The sequence below is a fragment of the Hippichthys cyanospilos genome, chromosome 16 (assembly GCF_059441005.1).
Source record: "Hippichthys cyanospilos isolate Australia breed blue-spotted pipefish chromosome 16, RoL_Hcya_1.0, whole genome shotgun sequence".
Taxonomy (NCBI): Eukaryota; Metazoa; Chordata; class Actinopteri; order Syngnathiformes; family Syngnathidae; genus Hippichthys; species Hippichthys cyanospilos.
In genome coordinates this window covers 13,983,954-14,009,333 of record NC_142384.1, presented here as the reverse complement: position 1 = coordinate 14,009,333, position 25,380 = coordinate 13,983,954, and the positions used below count along the sequence as shown (strand labels likewise).

General features: G+C 40.8%; 4 protein-coding genes and 1 long non-coding RNA gene across 8 annotated transcripts in view; 3 read left to right on the top strand and 2 right to left on the bottom strand.

Moving 5' to 3' along the window:
- The first annotated feature begins 628 nt into the window (after window positions 1-628).
- On the top strand, window positions 629-6,252 carry LOC148410751 (extracellular serine/threonine protein kinase FAM20C-like). Its single transcript, XM_088436311.1, has 11 exons — window positions 629-947; window positions 2,145-2,323; window positions 3,140-3,218; window positions 3,288-3,380; window positions 3,638-3,753; window positions 3,848-3,905; window positions 3,978-4,028; window positions 4,694-4,803; window positions 4,964-5,045; window positions 5,246-5,305; window positions 5,407-6,252. Exons 1-11 carry the CDS (start codon window positions 766-768, stop codon window positions 5,648-5,650), a joined length of 1,254 nt encoding a protein of 417 aa, XP_088292437.1. The 5' UTR covers window positions 629-765; the 3' UTR covers window positions 5,651-6,252.
- Window positions 6,253-6,546: 294 nt separating this feature from the next.
- On the top strand, window positions 6,547-13,024 carry sp100.1 (SP110 nuclear body protein, tandem duplicate 1). Of its 4 annotated transcripts, none has more exons than XM_088436305.1 (15): window positions 6,550-7,073; window positions 7,964-8,138; window positions 8,423-8,776; window positions 8,866-8,982; window positions 9,065-9,198; window positions 9,922-9,966; window positions 10,046-10,088; window positions 10,173-10,328; window positions 10,396-10,532; window positions 10,661-10,729; window positions 10,842-10,969; window positions 11,786-11,903; window positions 11,976-12,050; window positions 12,144-12,287; window positions 12,331-13,024. In XM_088436305.1, exons 1-15 carry the CDS (start codon window positions 6,939-6,941, stop codon window positions 12,424-12,426), a joined length of 1,926 nt encoding a protein of 641 aa, XP_088292431.1. In that variant the 5' UTR covers window positions 6,550-6,938; the 3' UTR covers window positions 12,427-13,024. The 4 variants fall into 4 exon arrangements, with proteins under 4 accessions (XP_088292429.1, XP_088292431.1, XP_088292430.1 ...); XM_088436307.1 differs by having other exon boundaries at window positions 6,556-7,073; window positions 12,352-13,024; XM_088436303.1 differs by having other exon boundaries at window positions 6,547-7,073; window positions 11,786-12,050.
- Window positions 10,376-25,380, bottom strand: part of LOC148410747 (uncharacterized) — a 77,409-nt gene continuing 62,404 nt past the window's right edge. The window contains exons 2-4 of the long non-coding RNA XR_015868109.1: window positions 15,186-15,339; window positions 11,810-11,999; window positions 10,376-10,483 (exon numbers count right to left, since the gene is read on the bottom strand). This is a non-coding gene — a long non-coding RNA (uncharacterized LOC148410747). The remainder of the gene's footprint in view (window positions 10,484-11,809; window positions 12,000-15,185; window positions 15,340-25,380) is intronic.
- On the top strand, window positions 13,116-16,502 carry LOC148410749 (uncharacterized). Its single transcript, XM_088436309.1, has 3 exons — window positions 13,116-13,692; window positions 14,229-14,506; window positions 14,574-16,502. The coding sequence occupies exons 1-3, from the start codon at window positions 13,458-13,460 to the stop codon at window positions 15,351-15,353; spliced, it is 1,293 nt and encodes a 430-aa protein (XP_088292435.1). The 5' UTR covers window positions 13,116-13,457; the 3' UTR covers window positions 15,354-16,502.
- On the bottom strand, window positions 15,472-18,101 carry ccdc97 (coiled-coil domain containing 97). The gene is given in 8 exon segments (XM_088436312.1): window positions 15,472-16,077; window positions 16,315-16,438; window positions 16,566-16,758; window positions 16,931-17,019; window positions 17,177-17,336; window positions 17,451-17,624; window positions 17,737-17,859; window positions 17,861-18,101. Coding segments are annotated over 8 exon segments (1,029 nt in total). The 5' UTR covers window positions 17,906-18,101; the 3' UTR covers window positions 15,472-15,956.

Genomic DNA, 25,380 nt, shown 5'->3' with positions numbered 1-25,380 from the left:
ACCGAGTTACCACTAAAAATGTAGTTTTAAAGTTTAACAAATCGGACACGGATGGCGCCGTATTCTGTTTTAAGTCTTTTTTTCTTCATCCGAAGCTAATATGCGCTGGTTGGGAGGTACTTTGTTGAAAACATATTCCACAGGGGGTACATCATTGAAAAAGGTTGAGAACCACTCCTCTAAACCACAGGATAGATGAGTCGTCATGGCAACAAGAGATACTATTCCCGCTATCAGAAGCGGTTTAAGGTCAAGCTACCGTGTACTGTTTCTTTAAGCGCTGTGGGTGAAAATGAAATGTGCTGTTGTGGAACAGATCAATTCCACGTGGCGCTTTCATTTTACAAAGGAAAAAGTGGAAAGTGGAAAACGGTTCAATCGGACACCGAGATGAAAGAAAACAAGAAAATATTTCATTGTGATTAGGTTTGAAGTGGGTTGGGTTTTTCAAGTCTCTCTCCTGTTTTTCCTCTGTATTCCAGCATGGTGAAACGGAACCCTGGCCCATCCACTCGTTCCATCTACTTCTGCCTGGCCTCTGTGTCGCTTGCTTTGCACGTCATTTTAGCGTTCTTTTGTCTCACTGTCCTCCAGACAGCCTGCGTCCTTCCCAACTCATCTCCCTCCTTCTCCACACCAACCACAGAAACCCAGAAGCATCAACCGATCTCACCTTCGCTTAAACTATCAACGAGTTCAGAAAATGGCAAACCCCGCAAATCAAATGCGACCAGATTGCTTGATGACATTGGCCCAGAGAAGAAAATGATTGGCGCTGAAAAAGTAAATCAAGTCGCTGAGGTCTCCAAGCTGGAGGCGCTTTTCAAGCACCCGCTGTACAACCTGCCAGAAGAACAGCTGCTGGAGGATGACTGGCTGCTGACGGTGAAGAAAAATGAGGACGTGGGTGAAGATAAGGAGGAAGGCATCAGGAGTGACAGTCAGTGGTAAGCGCTACACCGAAAATGTTCACCTGAAATGAACGATGAGTAATTGGGATACAGAAAAGCACACTTCTGTAGTTTTGCCGTTACATAACCAACTCGAGTGGTTGGTGGCCTACAATGAAAAATCAGGCATTTCTCCCTGCTCTCAAACGTTGTGGGCGTGTCCAATGAACGTGCTGAAAACCACACAAAGCTCAACTATAAACCGTCAACTGACAAACATGCTGACAAAAAGCATACACCGGCTGGAATAGAGTACATCCCATAAATTTGATGTGCGGTCCCACCTTTGACGAGAAGCGCTAGCCATCAGCTAACGCTAAAACGCTGTCCATGTAAGATATACTATATAAGTATAACACAAAAACAAATAAGCTACATTTGGTGTAGCTAGTTTGGTAAATCCTCAGTGTAGAGCTAGAAATGAGCCAAGTAAATACAGTTTAACTTAAAGTAACTCACAATTGACATACAAAAGATATAAAGATATAAACAAGACTCTGGAGTTCTTCGATAGTAGGGGAGGGGCGATTCATGCCAGATGCCTAAGTGGGTCACTGGGCCACGATTTAAGACACAAAAGCAGGAAAGTTATTATTCTAGCAGGCTGCAAAAGTGAATGCTAAACAGTTAAAATTCCTTTTTAATTGCTTTATTATCTGAATCAGTATGACAATTATGTGAGTAACACAAATGACCCCACAAAAATTGGCTGACTAAGCTTAAAAAAAAAAAAAGAAAAAAACACACACACACACACACACACACACGAGTGTAGTTAACCCCTGGGTGTCTGGGGATTTTTCAAAAACTTGGCCTTATTATCACCCAACTTGGGCAGACTTTGAAAGGGTCATAACATCGTCAAATTTAAGTATATTTTTACTTTACCCCTCAAAATGTTCAGTGGCGTCAGCCCTATCCATACATATATAATTTACATATATACATCCCAAGGCTGTTTTGTAGAATTTTCATTTTGCGAGAAAAAAGGGCGCTAATAGCGATTAAATGCTGCAAATTTCACAGACAGGAATATGCAGATGTAATGTTATGCGTTGCATGAAATAAAACTTTGCATTATGGGAGTCAGGCCAAGCCAATTACCGAAGTCATTGAAAGGCTTGCAAATGTCATAAGTTGTCCACAAGTCGTTTCTATTGGCCAAAGTCTCACTCTCCAGTGTCTCTCTTAAAGGCAGAGTGAAAGCCAAGAAGAAGGCTATGACAAAGTCTCCTGGACCAGCGACGCTGAGTCGCACCCTCCCTGGTTGCGATTCCACTTGGGCATTAATCGGCGAGAACTGTACAACAGAAAGGACGTCACTGTGTCGGAGCTTACTCGTTACTTGGCTACGCAACGCATCCTTGGAGCAGGTGAGGAAAATGCCCTAAGTGTAGAATTATGTTTGAAAAAACATCACAACAGATTCAGTAAATATTTGCTACGTTTTAGCCATTATCAAAATTAAGTATCGACAATTTGATCGTCTTTTTGGTTAAATGAAGACAGAGAACATTCTGAAGCTGACTTGAGAAAGCCGGATTGCTCATCAAGGAAAGAATAAATATAGAAGTTGACCTAGCTGTTAACCATAATGGTCCCAGTAGTGCTTCGTTCTCATCTAATTATGATAATTCCGTTTCTTCTAAGTTAAACAGAAAAACAACGTCCCCACCATGTGCCTTATTTCATTCTTACTCATATGCCTTCATAGAAATGAGTCTAGTCTGTGAGAGAGCCCTAGGCAAGACAAGGACATCATACTTTTTTTTTTTTTTTTTTTTAACTTATTGAAGACAGTTAACTGTGCCAAAGTTTACATTCAGAGCAGGGAACACTTTTGAGATTTTTCGGAACAACAACAACAAAAAAGATACACACATACACACACAAAGTTGCACAATCAAGTCTGACCCTTATGACAAGTGCACAAAATGAAATTACGTTCGCTTTGTGTCACTTAACACAATTTGAATTGTAAATATTGTTTAATTATTGACTAGAAATAGGTGGAAATAACAATAACTCATAATTTTAATAAGGTTAAATCATCAATGCTCAGTAAAATCGTTGCTTCAAGTTAGCAGATGCAAAAACTTCCGTTTTTTTCACCATATGAATGGCATATATTATTAAGCTATTTTGCACAATTAATACAAGTGTTGTTTTTTTTTTTTGTTTTTTTTTAGTTCAAAAGTCAGGAGGCACTCAACTAAAACTGCTGATATCTTTCCCAAACTACGGACAAGCTCTGCTCAAACCTATGAAGTAAGAACACTTTGTTCTCATGTTAATGCTATCCCACATTCAGCTCAGTGTGAGAGTTTTCTCATCTAGACAATCCAGAGACGCAGAGACAGACGTGAACCTCTTTTACTTCTCTGACTTTGAAAGACACAACGCGGAGATCTCGGCTTTTCACCTTGACAGGTATCAAGCGAAAATGTCTCTGTGAAGCTTCAACTATAATGTGAAGTGGAAGAAAAAAAACATCTATTGGAGTGTGCATCTCTCCAATTAAAGATGATTCCATACACTTGTATGTATCTCTGTCGGCTTTTTGTGGCTTGACCATGGAAGAAAATGTTGATGTGAACCAATTGACAGTAGACCTTGGCGCCACCTAGAGGACCGAAGCGTCCTTCCTCAATGGAGGTCTGTGATCCCTGCGTTGTTCTGTGTCTCAGATTACTAGGCTTCAACAGAATCCCCCCAGTGGTCGGTCGTCTCATCAATGTCACCAGTGAGATCAGAGAGATTACAACTGACCGCAAACTGGCTCGCACCTTCTTCACTTCCCCTGGTAGGCGACCGCTGCGGGATTTTGCCACTCTTCACGCCGACTAAAGCCATTTTGATGCCCTTCCAGTAAAATGTGGTTCTTTATTGCCCCCTAGCGGGGAATGTGTGCTTCTACGGTCAATGTGACTACTACTGCTCAACGGAGCATCCACTGTGCGGGCAACCACACTCACTGGAGGTATCCTTGGCGGCCATGTTACCCGACCTCAGCCTTGCTCCTCGCAGGTCGTGGAGGTCACCATGGAGACGATCTTACAGCCGCACCAAATTGGCCCAGTGGGTACTCTGCCTGCGTCAGATGAGTAGAACGTTGTTACCTTGCGTTCTTTATTTCCTTTTTTTGTTTGTTTTTACGAATATTTATGCATTTGAACTGCCCGGCAGTGACTGAAATGAACATCTGCTTGACTCAACTCCCTGTCATTACCTTCACACGTGTGCACACACTATATTCAAATTACTTGTCACTTTTTGCTGCCAGTGAGACACCCCCTAGCTCCAGTCTGCCAGAGGTGTGTTCCCCAGGGTAATCACAATAGGGGGTCCATAGTACTACTACTGTCTCGACCTCTGGTCCATCCCCAGGGAATACACCCCCCAAAGGAAAATCCCCAATCTGCCTTTGTTCTACTCACGTTTGAAGTCTCATCTGAAGCTGACCACAACACACTAACACAGATGGTCTTGATGCAAATGGAGACACTTAAAAAAAGGTTACCTATTCTAATTCAAACCATAGCTCAGGATCAAACATTCAACAACCATAATGAAAATAACTGATTAGGCAGAGAATAAACTTCATCACAGCCAACGTATTACATTATTTCATTGCTTTTTATATTATATAAAATATTTCAGTATGCACAGTCAAGGACAGCTCAAAGGTTTTCATGACTGCAATTGACCGTTTTAGTCTAATGACGACTGCTCTTTTTTGCCAGGTGGGAAAAAGACCCCGCCTACTGTGACATTGTCAAACAAACGCCTCCCTACAACCACAGCACCAGACTGGTGGATGTTATAGACATGGCAATCTTGGACTTCCTCATGAGTCAGTCTCGGCTTTCTGAATTCAGTCAAACGCTTTTAAGATATACAGTAGTGTAAATATTACATAACAAATAAATGTGATTTCATATTTAAAAGTGTTGACATTGCATTTATTAAATGTTCACATAAAAGTGTGATGGGGACATTGATTTTTTTTTAAGGCAACATGGATAGACATCACTATGAGACGTTTGAGAAATTTGGAAATGAAACTTTCCTGCTTCATCTGGATAACGGACGAGCGTGAGTACAGTACCATGACGAGTCCTTCATTGCTTTTGAAATACATTTATCCCTGTTACTAAGGCAATTCAAATACTATTCAGTCAATTCATGGCCGTTCAGCAAATATTACAAAGCTTTCCCTGAATAAAAGTAAAAATTCTTGGCAAAAACTACAAGCTACAAATGTCCATTCACACTATTGTTACAACATTTTGCAGGTTTGGACGTCACTCTCAAGATGAGTTATCAATATTGGCGCCGTTGCAGCAGTGCTGCAGGTAAATCTCAGTTTACGTACATTGGAGTGAAAAATGGGGAAATGCAGTGGGGTACCCGCAACTTTATACTGACAAAAAGTCTTTTCTTCTTACCTGTGAAGGATCCGTCGCTCCACCCTCCTTCGCTTACGCCTCTTGTCAAATTCCGACTTCCGCCTGAGTGATGTCATGCGGCAGTCGCTGGCCCAGGATCCTCTTGGAGCTCTTTCTCCACTCCTGTCCGAGCCACACCTGGCTGCTTTGGATCGACGCCTAGCGACTGTCATGCAGGTGCTGGAGACCTGTGAAAAACACCATGCTGATGTCATTTTCAATGACTTGGGGAAATATGAAGGAGGACATTAACATCAAGAAGTCAAAAACAATATTGGGACTTGGCTAAGAACCAGATATTTTTCAGTGGGGTTGGCCAGGTTGACAACTTTTCACTGAGGACTAGCAATAAATGTGCACATATACATTAGCCTATAACTGGAAATGAAAAGTCAGTCATATCATTAGGTTTCAAAATGAGAAAGAGAAAAAAAACATTCAAAACGGCTGCAAGGTATTTTATGAATGGCTCAGAACAGCTCGTGGTTTGAAAACAGACCCACTGGTCTGTTCAAGTTTACTCAAAAGGTGAAATATACATGAGAGATAAAAATACATGTGATAAATGGCTATTTATCAACGTCAGTTATGCCTGAAGATGTCATTTAGCAACTTGCAAAACCTTTAGAGTATCTAAGGATCCAAAAATACTTTATCCTCCATTTAAATATTGCAGGAAAGTCACGAGTGTTAAAGTAATCAAATTTTACCTGAGACGTGAAGTGGCTAAAGTGGGCTTCGCCATGGCCACCCTGCAGCACCACCCTTGGACGAGAACTTTTGGCTCTCCTCTGACTGGTTTAACAATATAAAAAATAATAATAAAATGAAAGATGGTTTGAGAGGAGATTACAGTGATTTGTTTTTATCCTTTAAGGGGGGGGGGGGGGACTAAAATAATACTATAAATGGGACCCGCATTGTTCAGAATTAATCAGTCGTTAAATGTAACGTTAATTAACGTAGTATTTAAACTGCTTCTTTTGACAACTGAATAAAGTTGTTATTGTAAGCGTTACCTGGCGTTAATATTGCTTCCTAAAAGAAGACTAAAGGACTCCAACACTAGGGCCCGGCCAGCATTTATTTAAAAAAAAAAAAAAAGGTCGTGCAATCCTAATTTTATCCAGACAAGGCGTGTGCAAATACGGGTAGGTTGTAACCCCATCTCATGTCCAGTGTGAAGTACATAAAAGTTGTAAAGGTTCTCCCATCAACTTCAGATTTTATTTTATTTTTAACTAAGACGCCATCCAAACACGTGAGCGATATGAACACATGCAGACGCTCCCTTTTTTGCGGGGGGAAAAAAACATTCTTTCACTTTCGAAACGTCACTGACCCAGTGGGCAGTGGCCTTTTTCCTATGTGTGAGGACCTACCCTCAGCGCCATTTTAAGCTTTCAAAGTCCCGAACCGCGAAAATCGATTGCTCTCCTTCCACTTCCCCACATGAAGTATGAGTGATCTGCTTGAATAATAACCTTGCCGTTTGGACTCGTAGCGCTTCTGTGGACGTTGATTTGTGTTTTGTAGCTTGATGGATTTGCCGGGAGACGAAGAACTGCTCGGATTTTTCCACTGCTCCAAGACTGCAATGTCGTGCATGGAAAACCCGCATACGTTTATACGGCAGCTCAGAGATTACGATCTGATTCCGGAGCAATTCTACAAGGTAAACTGGGAAACGTCAGACCCTCCCTCCTCTTTCTCAACATTACGCCCATATGGCCCTCTACTGACAAAAACAAATACTGCATTTGATGTTATGTTCCTAATAATAACCTCAGTAACCGATTTCCTTTTGAAATATTTGTTTATCTTGGTTAAAACAAACAAACAACTACATAAACAAATACGTAAAATCATATTTATTTTGACTGATCCGACTAAAATAGCGAGGTAAACCTGCAAGAGAAAGTTATGGTCATAAATGAAAATCCGTGATAGAGTAAAACCACAAAAAGGGAACCGCGATATAGCGAGGGAACACTGTATATTTCCCTTGAAAAAACACTCGCTACACATATGAAAGCTGACTTTGAATCCTATAATCAAATAAAGAGTAATACATTACAAAGAAAGATTCATGAGTGTATGTATTGTGTTGCTGATGTGCAACTATGGCCATTATGTGGAATGGGAACATTTTTTTTTTAAATATGTAATTTGGACACTTGTTGGACTGAGTCCCTTTTTTTCTTCACATTTAGAAAATATTCTCTCTCAAGAAACAGATGATGAAAATAAAACAATCAACTAACTTCTCAACAGCAAGAGCACATGACGACAACAACCCACATTTGTGCATTTGTTCGCTCTGGTAGTTATGAGAAAATTCTAATTCAAATCGTCTCAGTGACAGAGTCAGTGAATCACCCGATTGGCCGGTGAAACACGTTGGGTGGCTCATTTTGGAAACGAAAAAGTTGTTGCTTCGCAAGTTATATGTGATTTGAAGCAAGCGTCAAAGCAGCGTTTCCATGGAAATCTAGCTCTGCGTTTCAAACCATGTTTTCAATCTTCAATGCCAAATTGCTATCAATATATGTTTTGCCTGTGCAGAAAATAAACCGGACAAAAAGCAAAGAGTCCTTGAAGAGAGGCCTCTATGAGATTCTGGACTGGTTTGAGCGAGAACGATCACAGTCCATCAAGAGGTTTTGGACTTGTGTCTTCAAGGAAACCATTGTCAACCAATATCCCACCCTGCTAGGGTTGCGCAACAGCCTCAGAGATGGTATGGCTCATTTATATTGTTGTCAGACTATAACATTGAAAGCGAAATGGGAATCCTATTATCATGTATAGAGTTTTGCAGGTCCGTCTCACACGCCAGTGGTGAACATGAGTGGGGTGTCCATGTGTTTTATATGTCCCCTAATAATATATTGACAGTTTTTTTTAAGTTTGGTTTGATTTTGATGCTAAAAATACATGTTAGCAATTACAACGAAAAAAAAGATGTCACAAGATGTCCCTCATTTGTATTGGCTATTGAATCTTATCCGCGGACTCCACCAGGCTCATTTCGGTTGGATGCGCAACCGCTCAACAGCAAGCCGCAAGACGAGACCACTGTAGGGAACATGCAAGAAATCCCAGTTTCAAAAAAGAAAAGGAAAAACAACAACTTGTGCAGTGACGAGGAGCGGCCGACGCAATCGTCTCAATGGCAAAAGAGAAGCCGTCTGAACAGCGAGAAACAGGAGGAGGCCAACGTTGGGAGACGTAAGGAGCCATCGGTTGAGAATGGAGAAACCGGGCAAGAAATCCCGGTGTCAAAGAAGAGGAAAAATAAAACCAAGCACTTGTGTAGCGACCAGGACCAGCCCTCGCAATCATCTTCTGTACCAAAGAAGAAGAAAATAGCCTACTGTGAGTACTTCAAATGCTGAGAATCTTTCGTCTCATTGCATAGTCATTTCATTGCTGAATTTTCTTTTTGTAAAAAATGCTTTTTGTAGACTCTCCACCTAAGGGATCTAGGAATGATATATGGACATGGCCCATCTACAAGTCCGACCTTCCTGTGACATGTGGAAATGAGAAAGGGACCCTAAACAGAGATCGATTTTCAAAAGGTTACACAGGCAAACTGGTTGCAAAATTCATACTTCAAACTAACTTGCTCAACCCTGTTCCTCTTTTTTTTATTTATTTAAGGGCAGCCATGCATTTTGGTCAACAAAAAGTGGCTGACTCCCCTTGAATTTGAATGTCTAGGGGGCAAGCGCAGTTACAAGAACTGGAAGTTAAGCATCCGCTGTATGGACACACCCCTTGCAAAACTTTTTGAGGTCTGAGAATATGGATTCATTTCTTTTGCTGTCCTTTACTGTATTACTGAAGTGTGAACCTTTGATCCTATTCATTACATTGTGTTTACAAACTATATATTTTGGCCGTGTGAATTCTGCTGATTATAACGCTGTAAAAATAGTTATTTTTAGTAGGTGAGCTTAAAAACAAAAAAAATAAAATAAAAAACAATATACAGTAACCAATGTGTGAAATGACCTATAATTGCACTTGGTGAAAGAAAAAAAAAATTGGCCAAAATTGTGTGTTTTTGTTGTTTGAGCTTTAGGTGCATGTGGTAGAATAAAAGGAATAATAATTATAATAAAAAAGACATTTCCAGGAGTAAATGTAGGGATGCACAGAAATAAAAAGCTGAACTTGATAAACGCTTGTTTGAAAACCAAAACACATAAAAAAAAAAAGTGAAAATAAAATTGAAAAAATGTTTTGCGCATTGCCTGCAAACTGATTGGTCATTATCTGAGGAGCACTGAATGCACATGATGTCATTTTCATAAATTGATTATAGACTAAATCAAAACTTTTTTACCGCTGTATATTGTTAAATAAGTTTAATGCCCCTTTAAACTGAGCCTGCACCTGAAATTGGATTGAAATTAATTCTATAACTTTTTACTGAGGTTACTAATGCTGCAGAGCTCAATGTTTTGTTTGGTGGTGTTGAAACATAATCTTTGGTTGTTTTCTCTGGAATGTAGACAGGACATCTGCAAAAGGTGGTCTTTAGACAGAGGAGTAAAAAGGTAAGAACCACGCCAAATAAGTTTGTCTTTTTACGTATTTATTTTTAATAAATTAATCACTTATTTTCCTTCTGGCCAGGCCAAGAAATTACTCTTCACCAGTGATAAGAGTTCTAATACAGGTTGGTTATTTATTGCACCTTGACAGCTGCTGAAGAACCCCACGTAAATGTAAAGAAAACAAGCACTTACTGTATGTCCATCAGATTCCAACCATGAGTACTGCTCAGAAAACCAAGACAGCAATGTGCAGCCTCAGGAGATGCCCAGCAGCAGCCATGACGCAAACACCAAAAAATCGGTGCTCAACGTGACGTGCGGAGAGCTCGCTGGCAAATTACACATAAAACGATTCGCATCAGGTAACAAAAGGTGAAATCTTGACTAGGTTCGAAGACGATTGACCTCACAGAGAACTCTCATCAACAGGGACATGTGGTCTGAGCATTCGCGGCGACACCTGTTGGATGACCCCGGCGGACTTTGTGAAGGAGGCAATGGGGAACAAAGATGGCTCCTGGAAGAAAGACATTCTGTGTGAAGGCCAGCCACTTGGAGTTGTTCATGTAAAAGTCTACTCTTTCTGTTCTTAAACTTATCAAGTACGATATTAAAACATGTAAAAATACACGATTGTTGCCGCGGTGATAGACACGCGTAAGAAAAAGACGGTGCTAATTATGGTCTATTTCAGGAAAACCTCTTGAGTATCCACTCGCTGCTGTGTAATTGCAAACTGTGCAGACCAACTGATAGCGATCTGGTAAGACTGTTCTAATCAAAACCCACTTTAGTTTTAGCCTGTTTAGTCAGTGCTGCGGCAAAGATACGCTGTAATTTGTGTTTGAAACCGTAACCGTTCCACGCCTCAACAGGAGGAGCAGAAAACCGACGACGAGTGTTGCGTGTGCAAAAGCGAGGGAGACCTAGTTATGTGTGACAACTGCCCGCGTTCTTTCCATCCAGCGTGTCACCTGCCTCACATTGACAGCAACATTTTGAGGTGATCTGCTGGATATACTCACATTATTTATTCCAAGAAAATAAATAATTGTGCATTTGTCATTAAGATTTAAATAACAAACTGACTGTTGGCTGTAGAAGACTTTGCTTGTCAAACAAGGGTCCTACCTCACTTAAAATGTGTCAGGGCAATCTGTAAAGAAGTCTAGCCCAAATGGTAGGCTGTAAAACAGTAAACTCGGACCAGCCAAGATTGATTTTTTTGCTCGCGAGGGACAGCTGAGCTCACACTTCCGTGTTTGCCCCTCACAACTGTCAGTGAGCCGCTGCCCCCGATTGCTTTTTATTGAGTTCAGCAAAGCATTGTACAAGACATAACAATAGCCCAACCGCAGATATGCGGACGCAGCTGCTCTACAGCTCGTTTCTAAGGAATGGAGTGAGAGGGACGAGAACTGCGTGAGTGGATTGCGGTTCATGCTGTTCCAGACAGGAAATAAACACATAATGATAACAAACAACTTAATGTATGATTTCTTTTACAAAGTGGTCCTTAAAATTTTAACAGGTATTCGGTAGGCATCAGCAAATCTAATGTAATGCTGTGACAGGAAAAGTACATCTTTTCCAATTAAGAGCAAATTGATTGGAACATTAAGCAACAGTGAGTTTTTTTGCAAAATAATGTATGGTGTTATTTTACACAGCTGTGCGTTGATATGAGTCAAACTGTTCTTGCAGAGGTGCCAGAAAAAAAATGAACAATCAGTGTATCGAATTATATCATGACTATATATGGCCTGTGCAGGTATGGCAACCGGACAAGACCATCATCCATGTGCTTTTGTTTACACAGCGATAAGAGAACGTGGATGTGTACCTTTTGCATCTTCTCAACGGCTCAAGAGTGGCGCTACTCCGACCAGCTGGAAAGCGATGTCATCCTGTCCGAACAAATATCCAAACACATGCTGGTGAGCACGATGCAGCTCGTCATAAGGTCACGCTTCGGTGGGTGGACAAGCGTCCCTCTCCTTCCCTTTCAGGAGTGCCAGTATCTCCTGCTCCTCCTGTTCAGTGCAGACGATGAACAATTTTTTGCAACTGATCCACGTAACTATGTAAGATGTAGATGTGCTCTTCCCTTGCCCAAATTTCGGAATGTCGGAATAATCCTAAAAAAATGATCACCTGTTCACGCTTGACATTCACAGCTGAAGGACTACTCGGATGAAGTCAAGAATCCAATGTGGCTATGCAAAATTGCAGATAAGATCAAGAGCAACAACTACCTCTACGTTGCCGAATTTGTCACCGACGTCCAGCTCATTTTCTCCAACTGCGCTTTGTATAACAAGGTGAGAAGTTGAATGAAGACTGTTGCTTAATTTTTATTACAAGATTATTTTCTTCTTGTTGCAGAATAACCCGTGTTTCCTCAGCATGGGCTCCAGACTGAAAAAGTTATTTGATGAAGAATTTAAGAAGGCCTTCTAAACACTCAAGACATTTTTAAAATTAATATTTGACCAATACCATCAAATGTTTTTTTTGTCTTTTTTTAATTTTAATAAGTAATTTTATATAAATGTATATTTTTTTAGGTTTGAGCTTCAATTACACACTATGGCCTTCAACCTTAACCCCAGCAAAAGAATAATAAGGTTTACTGTCCAACATTAAGTACAGTGTCAGTATAAGTGAACCCCTGCATTTTTGTGGTAACACTCCCAAATTCATCTAATTACGCATGTCTTCATTTTCTTAACTTATCTGTTATTCTCTGAAACACTCAGCTATTCATGTTTTTGAGCTCTTTTTTTAACTCATGTTTTTAAGTGTGCAAAAATGCTATTCACTGTGTGTACATGTATGTGTGTTTTAATCTTGTTTGTGGGATGTAAAAATAAGCGGTAAAAACCACTGGTGCATTATGCATCTGGAAGTGGGGGCAGCCATTTCGCTACTAATTGCGGTGGACTGAAAAAGACATCATAGTCGAGAGATCTCAGGTACGGTCCAATCATCACCACTCAGCTGTTTTTGCTTTGGTCATGGACTGTTGTAAATAAATAATGATTTAATGTAAACTGTATTTCTGCGTCTGGGAGTTTTTAACTCAGAAGGCCTTGCCGTGAGATCCCTGCCCTCACAATCGGTGCCAAGTTAACCAGCGTGATAGGAATTATGCGTTAACGCGACTGTTGGTGACGTCACGACTCGCAGCGAGGCCGGGTTGACTGCGCAGCCGCTCTGCATATCCGTCAGGTCGCATCCGCAGCGCAGCCATTTCTGTACCCCCCTGGCACACACTTTCTCCCTCTCGCTCACACACTCGCAGAGGTGGTGTGTGTCCATCACACACGCGCAACGTGGAGTAATAATCGCTACAAAGAAAACGCATCTGGATTCTGCCGAAATCCGCCATCTCTAAACTTTGTCCGAATTGAACGCCTGCGCAGACACCTCCCTCTCCAGGTTGGTGTGATTCTTCATGCACGTCAATCCGGCGTGCACGTGAGTCCGCAATGGAGGCCAGTAGTTTACAACGAAGCAGCTGCGACGCGGCAACAGTGCACGTGAAAAGGGAAGAGGGAGATGAAAAGCGATCTGCGCTGGTTTTGGGCAGCCGGGGCTCGCCTGCGCTTTGCAGCGATCCTGCATGCGGAGGTGGAAGAGGAGGGCTGGAACACGCTGCGGAGGGGCTGAGGGGACCGGCGGTGCTCCGCGCAGCGACCACCACGACAACTGACGCACAACTGGGTGAGTGCTCTCTTCTACTCTTTTATTTCAGCGTATTGTTTAATTTACTCTTATTTACACCGCGCATTCGAGTAAAAATTAGGGACAAAACGGCAGTCTTCCACTAGATGACACTGCTTTACTTACAATATCGTCGGGAAATGACCTGCTCTGTACTGTTGTTTTATTATTTTCTAAAGAAAAACGTACATTATTTAATTCTACATATGTACATGCACATATATTCAAATATGCTTATTTGTTTGAATTTTGAGTTACCATTGTAAGAGTTTTTTTGATTTCCTTCAGAGATGTTATGACTGAAAATCATATTACTAAATCACCTAATCAAATATACTGTAAACCTGCAAATCACGTCGGAAATAGGAGGGTTGCATTGTTGATTCATTATTGCATTGTTGTTAACTGTTTTAGAATGCAATTTATGTTGAAAATAACCTAGCGAAAAAAAGTTAATGAATGGTTGTGCCAAGTAGCGTTTTCTGGAACAGTCCAAGAATCAATCAGCTTTCATTTCTGCTTCATTTTTCACGCAGCTTCAGTGATGCCATCAGTTCCTCCCCCCGGTTCCGATTTCTCCTCCAAGGCTGTTTTGTGTCTGATTGATGCGGTGGGCCGCCGTTGGGGTCTCTATGAGACCCGGGAGCGCTCGCAGCTCTTCCAGAGCGTCCAAGAGGAGTTGGCCGCCAAAGGGCACTTCCTTCCCGTTGAAAGGATCCGCCGCAAATGGAACAACCTGATCGTCACGTACAAAAGGGTCAAGGATCGCAGTCGGGAGACGGGACACGCTAAGACATCGTGGGAGTTTTTTGACGTGAGTATTATGGTTCCGAAGAGAGCTTTTCCGTTTCCTGTCAATCAAAGTTGTCAATGTGTTGCAGCTGATGGACGCCACGCTGTGCGACACCGTAGGTTCTTACATCAGCGGCAACAAACGCGGAAAAGCAGGCGGAGCCATCGCCGCACAAGCCTCGGCAAAGGTCGCGCCGAGACTACACATCCCGCCGCCCACGACAGTCGTCCGCCCTAACGGGAACTTCCCCACATCTGTTCAAGTGGAAACAGGGGTCAAGGGTCAGGCTGCCGCCCCTGGCGCTATCGCGTCAAAGTCGGCCGTACGTCAAACAGAAAGTCCGGACCTCAAACCGCTGATTGTTCTCAACAGTGACGTTGTGACAGCCAACCTTCATCTGTCCACCGGCGATCCTCCGCAATCATTTATCTCCGCACCTTGTTTCACACAAGCAGTCTCCCCATCTCTCGTGACCGCCGTCAACACAGACCCAAACGCGTTCCGCAAAGATGACGTCGTATGCTTCCGCCGTAGCAATAACCACAACCTAGCCTCCAATTTCCCCTCGACCTACTCCACTCTTTCGTCTTCTGTTTGCACCTCGGCCATTTCTGGACCCGAAGGCCACAAGGGAAATGAGGCGCAAAGCGGTTCCTCCTTCTACCAGGAGATATTAAAGCGAAGCGAGGCGCAGACTCACCTGGATGGCGTTGCTCGCATCCGGATGGAAGCCAGAGAAAGGCGGCGTGAGAAGAGGGAGGTGCGGATGGGGAAGTCCCTGTGCAGGATTGCTACGGCCCTGGAACTGCTCTCCTCCAAACAGGACACCGTCATCGCTCTACTACAAAGGCTGGCTGATAGAAAGTGAAGAAATATTCAAGAATGAAACGCAGGGCTTGGCTGGATGTGGGCATTAGAAAATCTCATTTAATGCTTTTAAATGTTGTACACTTTTCAAATTAAGAGCAGGTTAATTGGAACATGAATCGCTAAATTGTGTTTTATTATTTCACAAAAATCTGGTAACTGAAGAGGGGAGTGTACACATCTGCCCATTTTATATTTGTATACAAACACACAAAACTGAGCTCAACACCACACTACGGAGGGACACCTACATAAGATCCTGTTCTGGCTAGTCATAGCCATGTTCACTAATATACTACTTTTGTTGTTATGAAGACACACCAGCAGTCTGTGATTTAAAGGGCTTTAAGTTAATATTTTACAGTGTGTGAATGCAATTTCTTAAACTATAAAGCTCTTGTATCAAATCTCACATTGCATATGTGTAATAGTGAAAATACCTTTGCCATTTACTAGTTTATTCTTCTCAAAAGAGTTTTTTTTAAATGAGAAAAGTCATAATCGATAGATTACAGAAAAACAATATTTATTACAAATTAAAGGATTTGTACGCAACTTAACACAAGAAGATGACAAAAACAAAGCTCTATTGTCCCTGTGGTAACTATTCTGTCATGGTTTCCTCTTCATCTTCTTCTTCCTCATCGTCTTCATCAAAGTACTTTTCCTCTGCATCTCTGCTGACGATGTCAAGGTTGTCATAGTCAGGGTTCTCGTCCACTTCGCTATCGCGGAGACACACAAGAACACAATTGAAATGTTGGTATTTTTTTCCTTTCTTGAATTACAAATGTTCCCAAACTTTTGATATTCCGTTTTTTTTGGGAGAGTCTTTCTCCTTTACTTAGAAACCGGAGGTACAAACATGGTTCTGACTGAGCTTGAGCCCGACATTTTTAGTCGACAAACCTGACTTGGTCGACTTTTTCCTCTCAGCCCAAGTATTTTGCATGCACACAGACCTGTAATTGAAGTCTGTGTCTTTGCCGTCGAGGAAGCGTCGGTGCATCTGACTGATGAACTCGTCCCGAAGAAGGGCTTTCTCTTCAGAAGTCGGCTCCCAAGTCTTTTCCTGGTCTCTGTCTCCTTCAGTGGGAATGTCCAAACACAGATAAAGACGAAAAAATAAACTCACTTCGGCAAAAACTAATTATAACAGTTTCCCTGCTGTATGCATGTCTTCCTTAATAATTAAAGCTCAAGCTTCTCTTGCCTTCATCTTCCTCCTCTTCCTCCTCCTCCCGTGCACCCTCCTCCCTGTCTTGCTCCTCCTGCAGTCGACTTTGGATGAGACGCTCCTGGTAGGAGTTGAGGAGGAGGTCCGATAGCCCTCCTGTGGCTCCCTGTGATGTCGTTGTTCCTTGCTGTGCACCACACGACATGGCCTCTTGGGAGCGCTCTATCACCTACATAGTCAAATACAAATAATTTGTATAGTTAGACAAATATCATTTGGGCAAGTGAACAAGTAATCTTGCAGGAATAAATTCAATTATTTTTTTTCTCTTACATTAATTCATACAAACCAGCGTAATCACAAGACAATGACAAATGAATAATAATGAAATCATAAATTACCTCATCATCAGTTAGGTATTGTCCAATATATTGTTCGTAAAGCAGAGGCTGCCTTGTTCGCATTTGTTCTTCACTAAAATACAGACCCTCTAAGAAAAGTGAAAAAGAAAAATCAAACATTACTTGCTTGAACAACAAAAATATCCATCAAGAAGTTAATATATTTGTGAATCTATGAACTAACTTCAATTCCAGTACATCCGAGGACACATGCGCAGTTATTATATTTTAGAGAAGATCATTTACCTTTCTGCAGGGCCCTGAGGGCAGCGTAGCGCTGGTTTCGAACTTGCGTCTTGTTGGCATTTCCTGCTGCTTGCCTTTGGATCACTCCGCTGTAGTGCTGAGCCCGTGGATCGGTGCTGACGTGGGAGAACGCAGGCAGATGCTCGGGCTTCAAGCATCTCTGGAAACAAATGACGTGAGGTTGAAATACGACTTCTATGCAAGTACAGATGCTGAGCACTATCCACCTCGAGTGATATGTATTGATGATGCAGACAGAGGAGCATGCACATACATGATAGCGCTCCAGGAAGACCAGTGGTTTGCTTCTGTACTGATACAACAGCTCCTGTCTACACTCCTCTGTTGTGAGTTCAGCGTCTCCTATTTGTTGACTTTTCACCTGGCTTCCACTTGAAACTACAGCCTCCAACAAGACGTGGACTTCAGCGGGGACATCTTGAGAAACCTTGGGGTCACATCAAAAGTCAATACAGCAGAATTTGTTGAATATGAGCGAGAGCTTATTTTACAAAATTATTGGTGGGAAATCTGTAGAAAGTTCATGTTTTTTGACTCACCTGGGTATCTTGCAGTAGTTTTGGATGGTCGTCGCGAGGAACACGGGGTAGGATCATCACGTTTTCAGGTTTTGTGAACTGGTCGTCAACATCATCTTCAATACGTTCATCGGACGGCGTGTTTTTTTATTCTATTACTAACAGGAGGTTCAGTAATTTCACCCCACATTGCTCAAGTTCCGTTGGAGCTGCCCGAAGTTCACGAAAGCACGTTGCTTGTCGATGTTCTGATGTATTATCACTGACGCTCATAACAAAGGTTAACGTACATATTTAAAACGATCACACGTAAGTACTACGGTAGTTTTATCTAAAAGTGCACACAAGTCGCTGTTATGGTGGGCCGCCATATTGTTCCGCCCCTATTTTCGTTCCACCGGAAGTCACTGACAGACATCTGCCCTCTACTGGTCTCTTGTATAATTGCACATTTCTAGAAACATTATAAAACGGCACTTTATACTTCCCCTAACCACAAATTTTGTCTTGAATCCCACTTATCTTTCGTATATACATTTTAATCGGGGTTATACATGTTTTATTAAATGCAAAATTTTACAAATTATAACGAATACACAAGGTATTGACGGGAAAGAGTCACATATCGGGGCCCCTTAAATTACTTGCTCGTTTTTTTTTTCCTTTGAGATCGACATTCCTGTTTAAATGTATTTTCAGGAGATGCTCATGTATGCACATGCACATTTTTAGATTTTCACTGATTTAGATACACATCCAATTTCAGATGCATTACAGTGACATTTACATAAATCTGATCACACATCAGACTTGAAAGTATTGTCACACATGCATCAACATACTTGCTCATCTATACACACAAACACACAACAGAAAACGGATATAATCCATGGCAGCTCTGTGGTAGTGGCCTTATCACAAGTAATGGTGAATTAAGGTCCTGATTTGTTCCCCTTCTCTTGGTTAGACTTTCAAGTTGTTTGCCTAAGGACACCACCTCAATCTTGTTGAGAAAACACATCTTCCTAATGTGCACAATTACATACGCCACAATTTTTGTGTCTCAGTGCTGAAAAACATTATATTGTGTCTCCTGACCATTCTGTTGCCAACAATGGGCCAATTTTATTGTCAAGTCAATACAATGTAAACAAGCACCTTAAGTTGGTTGTAATGCACAGTGACATGTTAAAAAAAAAGACTTATTTTTTTTTAGCTCTCTCTCGCTTCAAAATATGATATCATATTATCCAGTGTCACAAATGATGGAGCCACGTAATGGAGATGAACGGAACAGTCAATGAGGGCAACAGACGCTTGATCCAATGTAGGGGGCAGACAGACATTATTCACTTTGAAGAAAGGAAAGCATTTTTTGAAATAGCAGCATATAGAATGAAAAAAATAGACAATACACTGGCACAATTACCCTGAGAAATTAGTGAGTGATATGTTACGCCCAAAATGTTATATTTTATACATTGAATGTAAGATCTTTTCCTGAGAATGAATAGGGGCCCCAAATGAATGAGAGTGCAGGCTTAAACAGAATACGAGAAAAGAAGCCACAGTGTGGGACAACATCTGAGGACGGAAGACTTAGACGCAGAGTTCAGGAACAGTTTATGATGGGGGCATAAGAGAGGCAAATATGCACTCGCTGCATTCTTGGCATGAACAATTTAATGGGATTTCAACTTTCTGGCACTTGGGGCTTGCCTTCACAAACTTAGAGAAGACATTAACATAGGCCGCATTTGCATTTCTGGGGGCGGGGAGGCCCCATCACCAACAGGTGAATGAAAATTTAATGATTCATAGGAAAAAGATTTGAGCTAAATTTGGAGATGGATAGGCCTGATGCATAATGCTGATGACCCAAATAGAAAGTGCTGATCTACACAAGTTCATGCACAAATTCATAATTGGATTTCACTTGTTGAATTAAAATGGTATACAGCGTTTTCTAAATTCCTCTGGTCAGCGGACTATTTAATTCACCTCATGGTCAAATAATCTTGTTACATGCAGACTTTATGATCATGCACAAATTGGATTCTTCCCGTAAGTCTGCCCTTTCTGATGTCATCCATATCCATGGTTTTTGTTTTTCCATTTTTCTTTGACCCGCCACTCCTCATTCATCTACTATCGAATCCTCCCTTCATTTTTCTGAGTCTTCATCTTCTTCCTATTGATTTCGATCCTTATCACCCTTCATTTCTAGCCACCTTTCCCCATCCATCCATCCATCCATCCATCCATCCATCCATCCATCCATCCATCCACATCCACATTGAGGTACCAAACCCCAAAGGGCCAAATAACCCTCTTCTTTGAGTGGGTAACGGGTCTGAGAGGGTTGACATCCCTTGGGGGTGCATGAGCCAGTGTACCAACGGTCTGAAAGTGCTCAGTGACGTGAACTGAGGCTTGAGCAGGTACCATCAGTCTTGCTCCAGGGCTGCTAATCCACTCACAAGTGACGTGGATGTCTACTACGCAGTCATGTTGTATAAGGATGGTTGACTAAAGGACACATTCTACAAGGACATTTAAAAAAATAATCTCAGCTGATCTCTTAAGCAAGGAGAGATATACAAAAACAGCAAATAGGTTAGTTATTCAATGACCATATTGTAGACTTGCTAAATTCCGATCCACTCATCAACAAACAATGCTTTGACGTCATATGCGGAACTTGTGTTAGAGAATCAAAATGGATGCCCATTAAAACTGTGCTGGTTGTAACCATTGTCCATGTGGTAGCAGCCTGTGCTCAAGTAAAGAATGGCGCATAACTATGGTAAGTCCAAGGCATGTTTACCACCAAAGATGCTGACGCCATTGATGTTAAGAGACAGAAGTTCTGATTGGACAGAATTTGGTGAAACAATAAGACTAACACACACAATGAAACCTTCACATGTAGATTCGTGTAGCAGCATTTTTTTTTTTAATAAAGATACCAAAAGAACCAAAAGAAGACCAAAAGAATTTAGAATTATATGAGTTTAAATGTCCCTAATTATGTTTATATAGACCATCAGGTTTGCTTAATCTTTGAGGATGTTTATGAGACGAAGTATCATTTCCATCAAACATTTTACTCCCTGCTCTGTTTTTACATAATTATAGGGCTCCAATGTTCCATCTCCAATCATTTGTGAATAATCGCCTGCGGAATGCCTCAGTTTCCTTAATGACTTAGACCGAGATTTTGTGCCTTTCACCAAGGGCGTTTGAACAATGTCGCGGCAAACGACAAAAAAGAAAAAGATTCGACTTAAACATTTCGCGTCAATCCAATTTAGATGTCACAGAAGGAGAGTCAAAGTCAATTTCCTCTCATTAGCATGAATCCACACACTGCTATATTGACTACTCCCCTCCACATAGCACTTGAGTGCGCCCCACTCTTTTGCTCTCTTTATCCTTGTAGCTGTGAGCAGTTCAGCTGCCCTCCATTAACACACACGCACACACTGCGCTCAAGTACCACAGTCAGCTGGGAATCGGCTTTGGGGGTCAAAATTGGTCCTCTGGTGAAACACTGACATTCTCGAAGGTATATGTTCCGGCACAGAGGTTCTCAACCTTTTTTCAGAGAATATGTTTTCAGCCAAGTACCCCTTAACCAGTGCAAAGCATTTATGATTTAAAAAAAAAAAATCAAAACATGTCATTAGTTTGCTGGTTTTGTTTAAAATTTCAAAAAAAAATCTTGGAAATCTTTGTCCTATGCTAATTTAGAACTCATGACTAGTAACAGCTAAGATTTGTTGCACAGTCAAGCCTTAAGACTTTTTGTTTTTCTCTCAAAACAATGACTGCACTTGCTTCCATTTGAAACACACTGTCATTCAGACGCGAATATTAATTTGAAACCACCCATAATGCATTTCACTATGTTTAATAACAGAGATCCTCCATTAGGTGGTTCTATAATGTGGATTTAGGGGAATACTGTAGTCTTAGAAATCAGGTGATTTAGGTGTAACTACATGAATAATAATGTAATACTGTTCTTCTTTTTTCACGTTAACTACTTGAAGTGTCCATCAGAAAAGAAACAGAAATTTGTTTTCCCGTATTCGCCATATTATCTTAATTTGCAATAGGTTGCCTGGACTAATTAAAAGCCAATTGTTTGCCTGTACACAGGTGATAAAATCTCACAGTTCTGGATTAGAGGGGTTGACTTTCTATTAGCATCCCAGAGTGGGTTGAGAATGGTAATTACCTTTACCATTTACCTTTTCATTTGATTGTAGTAATTACTTCATAATTTCTATAGTGTACACACCCAACAAACTTGTTCTCCACATCATTATATTTAAGATGAGATGAATGGGTTCTTAGAGAAAACAGTGATTGTTTCACCCTAGTTCCTTGTCACTGCTGTCTAATATGATGAGATGATATCAGACAGTGCCGGACCAGTTGTTTGATGGATGTGTTGATGGGAAAAGCTGTGATAGTCAATAAGGCATGTCAGGAGAGAATTATCCATCTCTGTCATCAAGATATAATAAAAGACTATTGCATTACTGCCATTGGGAATACAGTACAAAGTGCAGGAAAGCACAGACGTACACTAGCAGGAGGAAAGTACACCACATGATTGAATCACATAGTATCACATCAGCCCCATGTTGTCTTTTCATCATGGCCCACTTCCTGCACAGCAGTGAAGCCACCAGTCCATATAGATCATACGGATTGGGTAATTAAATGAGCAGCAAAATGCAATCTTCAGTCCAGCAGATGGATTCATTCTCTAAATCCCTGTACAGATCAAACACGTGCGTGATATTGAAATGATGGTGTGAAATCCATGAGGGAATATTACCGGAAGTTTTGTACAATAGCAGGGCCGAGAGTGCGCAATGCAGAGACACTCAAAATTTACTGTGGTAAATTTAGGTTACGTACCGTTTGGAATTCAACCAAAATTACGTTGTGCTTCAAATGTCAAACAAACGATCGAGAGAGATTCACTCACAGAGTGACAAAATTCTCAACAGGTGTTTGATGAGTCCACCGATCCTTTTCCAAGGCTTTTCGAAGCCTCTGACTCTTTCAGTCTATTTTTGACAACATTCGGTTTGAACTATTACAATGACATTGGCCCATCCATGGATCAAACACCTGCTGGGATTTTATGTTTTGTTTTGTTTGATTGCTCAAAAAAGCAAGGTGTGCAATTTGAACTAAAATGGTGAAAAGTTGAACGTTTGCCTTCAAATGTCTCGTAAAGACCAACTTAAATATAAATGTGGATGCTACAGTTTAAACGTGTAGCTGAATATCATTAACTTTTTTGTGAGTGTACTTGTTCCATTATTATACCAAATTACAACCCCAAAATATCCCAGCTGCATTGACTGACATAATAGAATGCAAATATTCAGCCAAAATGTTCACTCATAAACAAAATTGGGGGGAAAAAAAGTTTAAAATACGGTGTGATAATACGTACGTGGTGAAATAGGATTCAGAATTGGAAGCTGAGATAACAGCAGGGGGTATCAGTGAGCTGGTGTCTGAAAGCAGAGCCTAAGTGCCATCGCCCCCATATTGTGATTGTTCATCCTCAAGCGAAAGTTAAAAAAAACATCAACAATATAGATAATGTATGAACTTGAACTGTCTGACCCAATTATCTCTCTTAATCCCTTAGAGTTGATGCTGACGCTAGAACAGTTGCAGTCACGCTTCCTTAACTGATGCCAGCCACTGACGTGGACTATTTGTTCCTATCACAAACCGCTGCCTCAGCTATTCTTGTGTTTAAAACCCAATATCCCTTAATTGGTTCTTAAACTGAATTGAATGTATTGCTACAGATTCATATTACATGTTGTGTCTACTTTGCACAGAAAAAATGGTTTGATGTCAGTAAATTATCTATAAAGTTGGAAAAAACAGAATCACTGAAATAGAGTTTATACAAAATACTGTCCAAGTATATGAAACAAAAAAAAAATTAAATGCATACAATTTGCTAACATAGTCTATTTATTTATTTGTGTGAGATGATCAATCTGAAATGGTGAGTAGCGGCTATTCGTTCACGTAAACAGGGTGTTTGTTGCCCGTGTTTCTTTTAATTGAAGATCATCAAATAAATGTAAATTAGTGTCCTAGTAAATAGTGTTAAAAATGTGATGTAAAAGGTTAAAGTTACATCATGGCTATTATGTCATCTGGTATATTGAAAATGCACACATGGATAAAGTCTGCCTCCAATCAGCCTCGAAATCCTTTGATGAAAAAAGCAAATGAGCGCTCTATTGTCAGCGCCGATGCAATAAGATGCCTATTAAGTGTAATGATCCAGTCTGATTTATTATTCATGACGCGCTTTCCCCTCTCTGTCTAATGAATTAAAAGGTACACAATGGATAAGTTCAGGTATCTTTAAAGCAACCTCAGCAGGAGAGTTGCTCTGTTTGACAGTGTAACCTGATGTTCCAAAAGACTACCGCCATCTTGCATTGCGAATAAGTAATGACCACTCAGAGTTGGCCTTTTGTTGACATTCAGTACAGTACTAAAAATGCTTGCTAAGTATCTCAACAAACAATATGTTACTCTCTAGGCATGAGACGAGATCTTGTATGACGAGATCTTGCGAGATTCGAACGAGATATGTTGCATCCCTGCACAGCACACAATCAAGTTTTTTGTTTTTGTTTTTCTGCAATGGAATACATAGCAGAAACCACATAGGGCGGGGCCAATTGTTCTATTGATTGACCATCCCTCATCTACTTTAGATACATGCATAGATACTGCATTATGGATGGCCATCTATGCAGTGTCGTATTGGTTTGGGCATATGGAAGCGAAAAACGAAAGAAGAAAAAGACCTGCCAGGGCCTAAAAAAAAAAAAAATCCCACTTGTGACTTCTCTGCATATTTTTAATGCAGCTTCTCAACTGCGGGACAATTCCACACGGAATATTGAACCTTCAAGCATTCTGACCTTTATTTTGTTTGCTGACAGATTATTGGTTAGACAAATTCATTACCTTATTGAGTTTGGAGATCATATGGATTGATTTGGATGTAAGTGCCTTCTTAGACATATTGGATTTTAAAGCTGACCAATAAATAAAACTACACAAAAACAGCACGGGCATCCCACCGGAGTTACTTTTGAGGTGTTGTTTTCAGACAAGATGCCCTGCGATGTCGCATAATTAACACCATCCCAATGCTGCCAACTTTATGGCAGTTTCTTTTTCTAATTGTGTGAGCAAATTGTGTTGCAACTTCAACGCTGAAGGGATTGATTGGGTCTTGCATTGCAATCGTGAGAGCCATCACAGAAATACACACAAAGCTTTTTAAAAATGTTTATTTTTGGTGCAGAAATCATTTTGTGGTCTAAAGTGTGCTCATTGAAGCAAACAAACAGGCACACAGAAAAAATGAAATATGCTGGTAAGATAATTATGAAGTACTGTATTGTCTATGGTTGGGATTTGCATTCTGATGTTGTTTAATTGATCAATAAGAATTATACTCATTCTGCAAAACTGAAGAGATTGGGTTCTTAATGTGATTGAGGCAAAATTGAGGGCGCTTCCAAGTTTTATGATCATACCAGGTCAACTATAAATAACTATTTTTAAAATGATGATTAAGTACATCGT

Bases quoted from the DNA above. Each gene is read 5' to 3' on its own strand.
- sp100.1 (XM_088436303.1), top strand. From the start codon at position 6,939: ATGGATTTGCCGGGAGACGAAGAACTGCTCGGATTTTTCCACTGCTCC. The intron at 10,730-10,841 runs GTAAGACTGTTC...ACGCCTCAACAG, and splicing joins GACCAACTGATAGCGATCTG to GAGGAGCAGAAAACCGACGA. The intron at 10,970-11,785 runs GTGATCTGCTGG...TTGTTTACACAG, and splicing joins ATTGACAGCAACATTTTGAG to CGATAAGAGAACGTGGATGT.
- LOC148410749 (XM_088436309.1), top strand. From the start codon at position 13,458: ATGGAGGCCAGTAGTTTACAACGAAGCAGCTGCGACGCGGCAACAGTG. The intron at 13,693-14,228 runs GTGAGTGCTCTC...TTTTTCACGCAG, and splicing joins GACAACTGACGCACAACTGG to CTTCAGTGATGCCATCAGTT. The intron at 14,507-14,573 runs GTGAGTATTATG...AATGTGTTGCAG, and splicing joins CATCGTGGGAGTTTTTTGAC to CTGATGGACGCCACGCTGTG.
- LOC148410751 (XM_088436311.1), top strand. From the start codon at position 766: ATGATTGGCGCTGAAAAAGTAAATCAAGTCGCTGAGGTCTCCAAGCTG. The intron at 948-2,144 runs GTAAGCGCTACA...TCTCTCTTAAAG, and splicing joins ATCAGGAGTGACAGTCAGTG to GCAGAGTGAAAGCCAAGAAG. The intron at 2,324-3,139 runs GTGAGGAAAATG...GTTTTTTTTTAG, and splicing joins GCAACGCATCCTTGGAGCAG to TTCAAAAGTCAGGAGGCACT.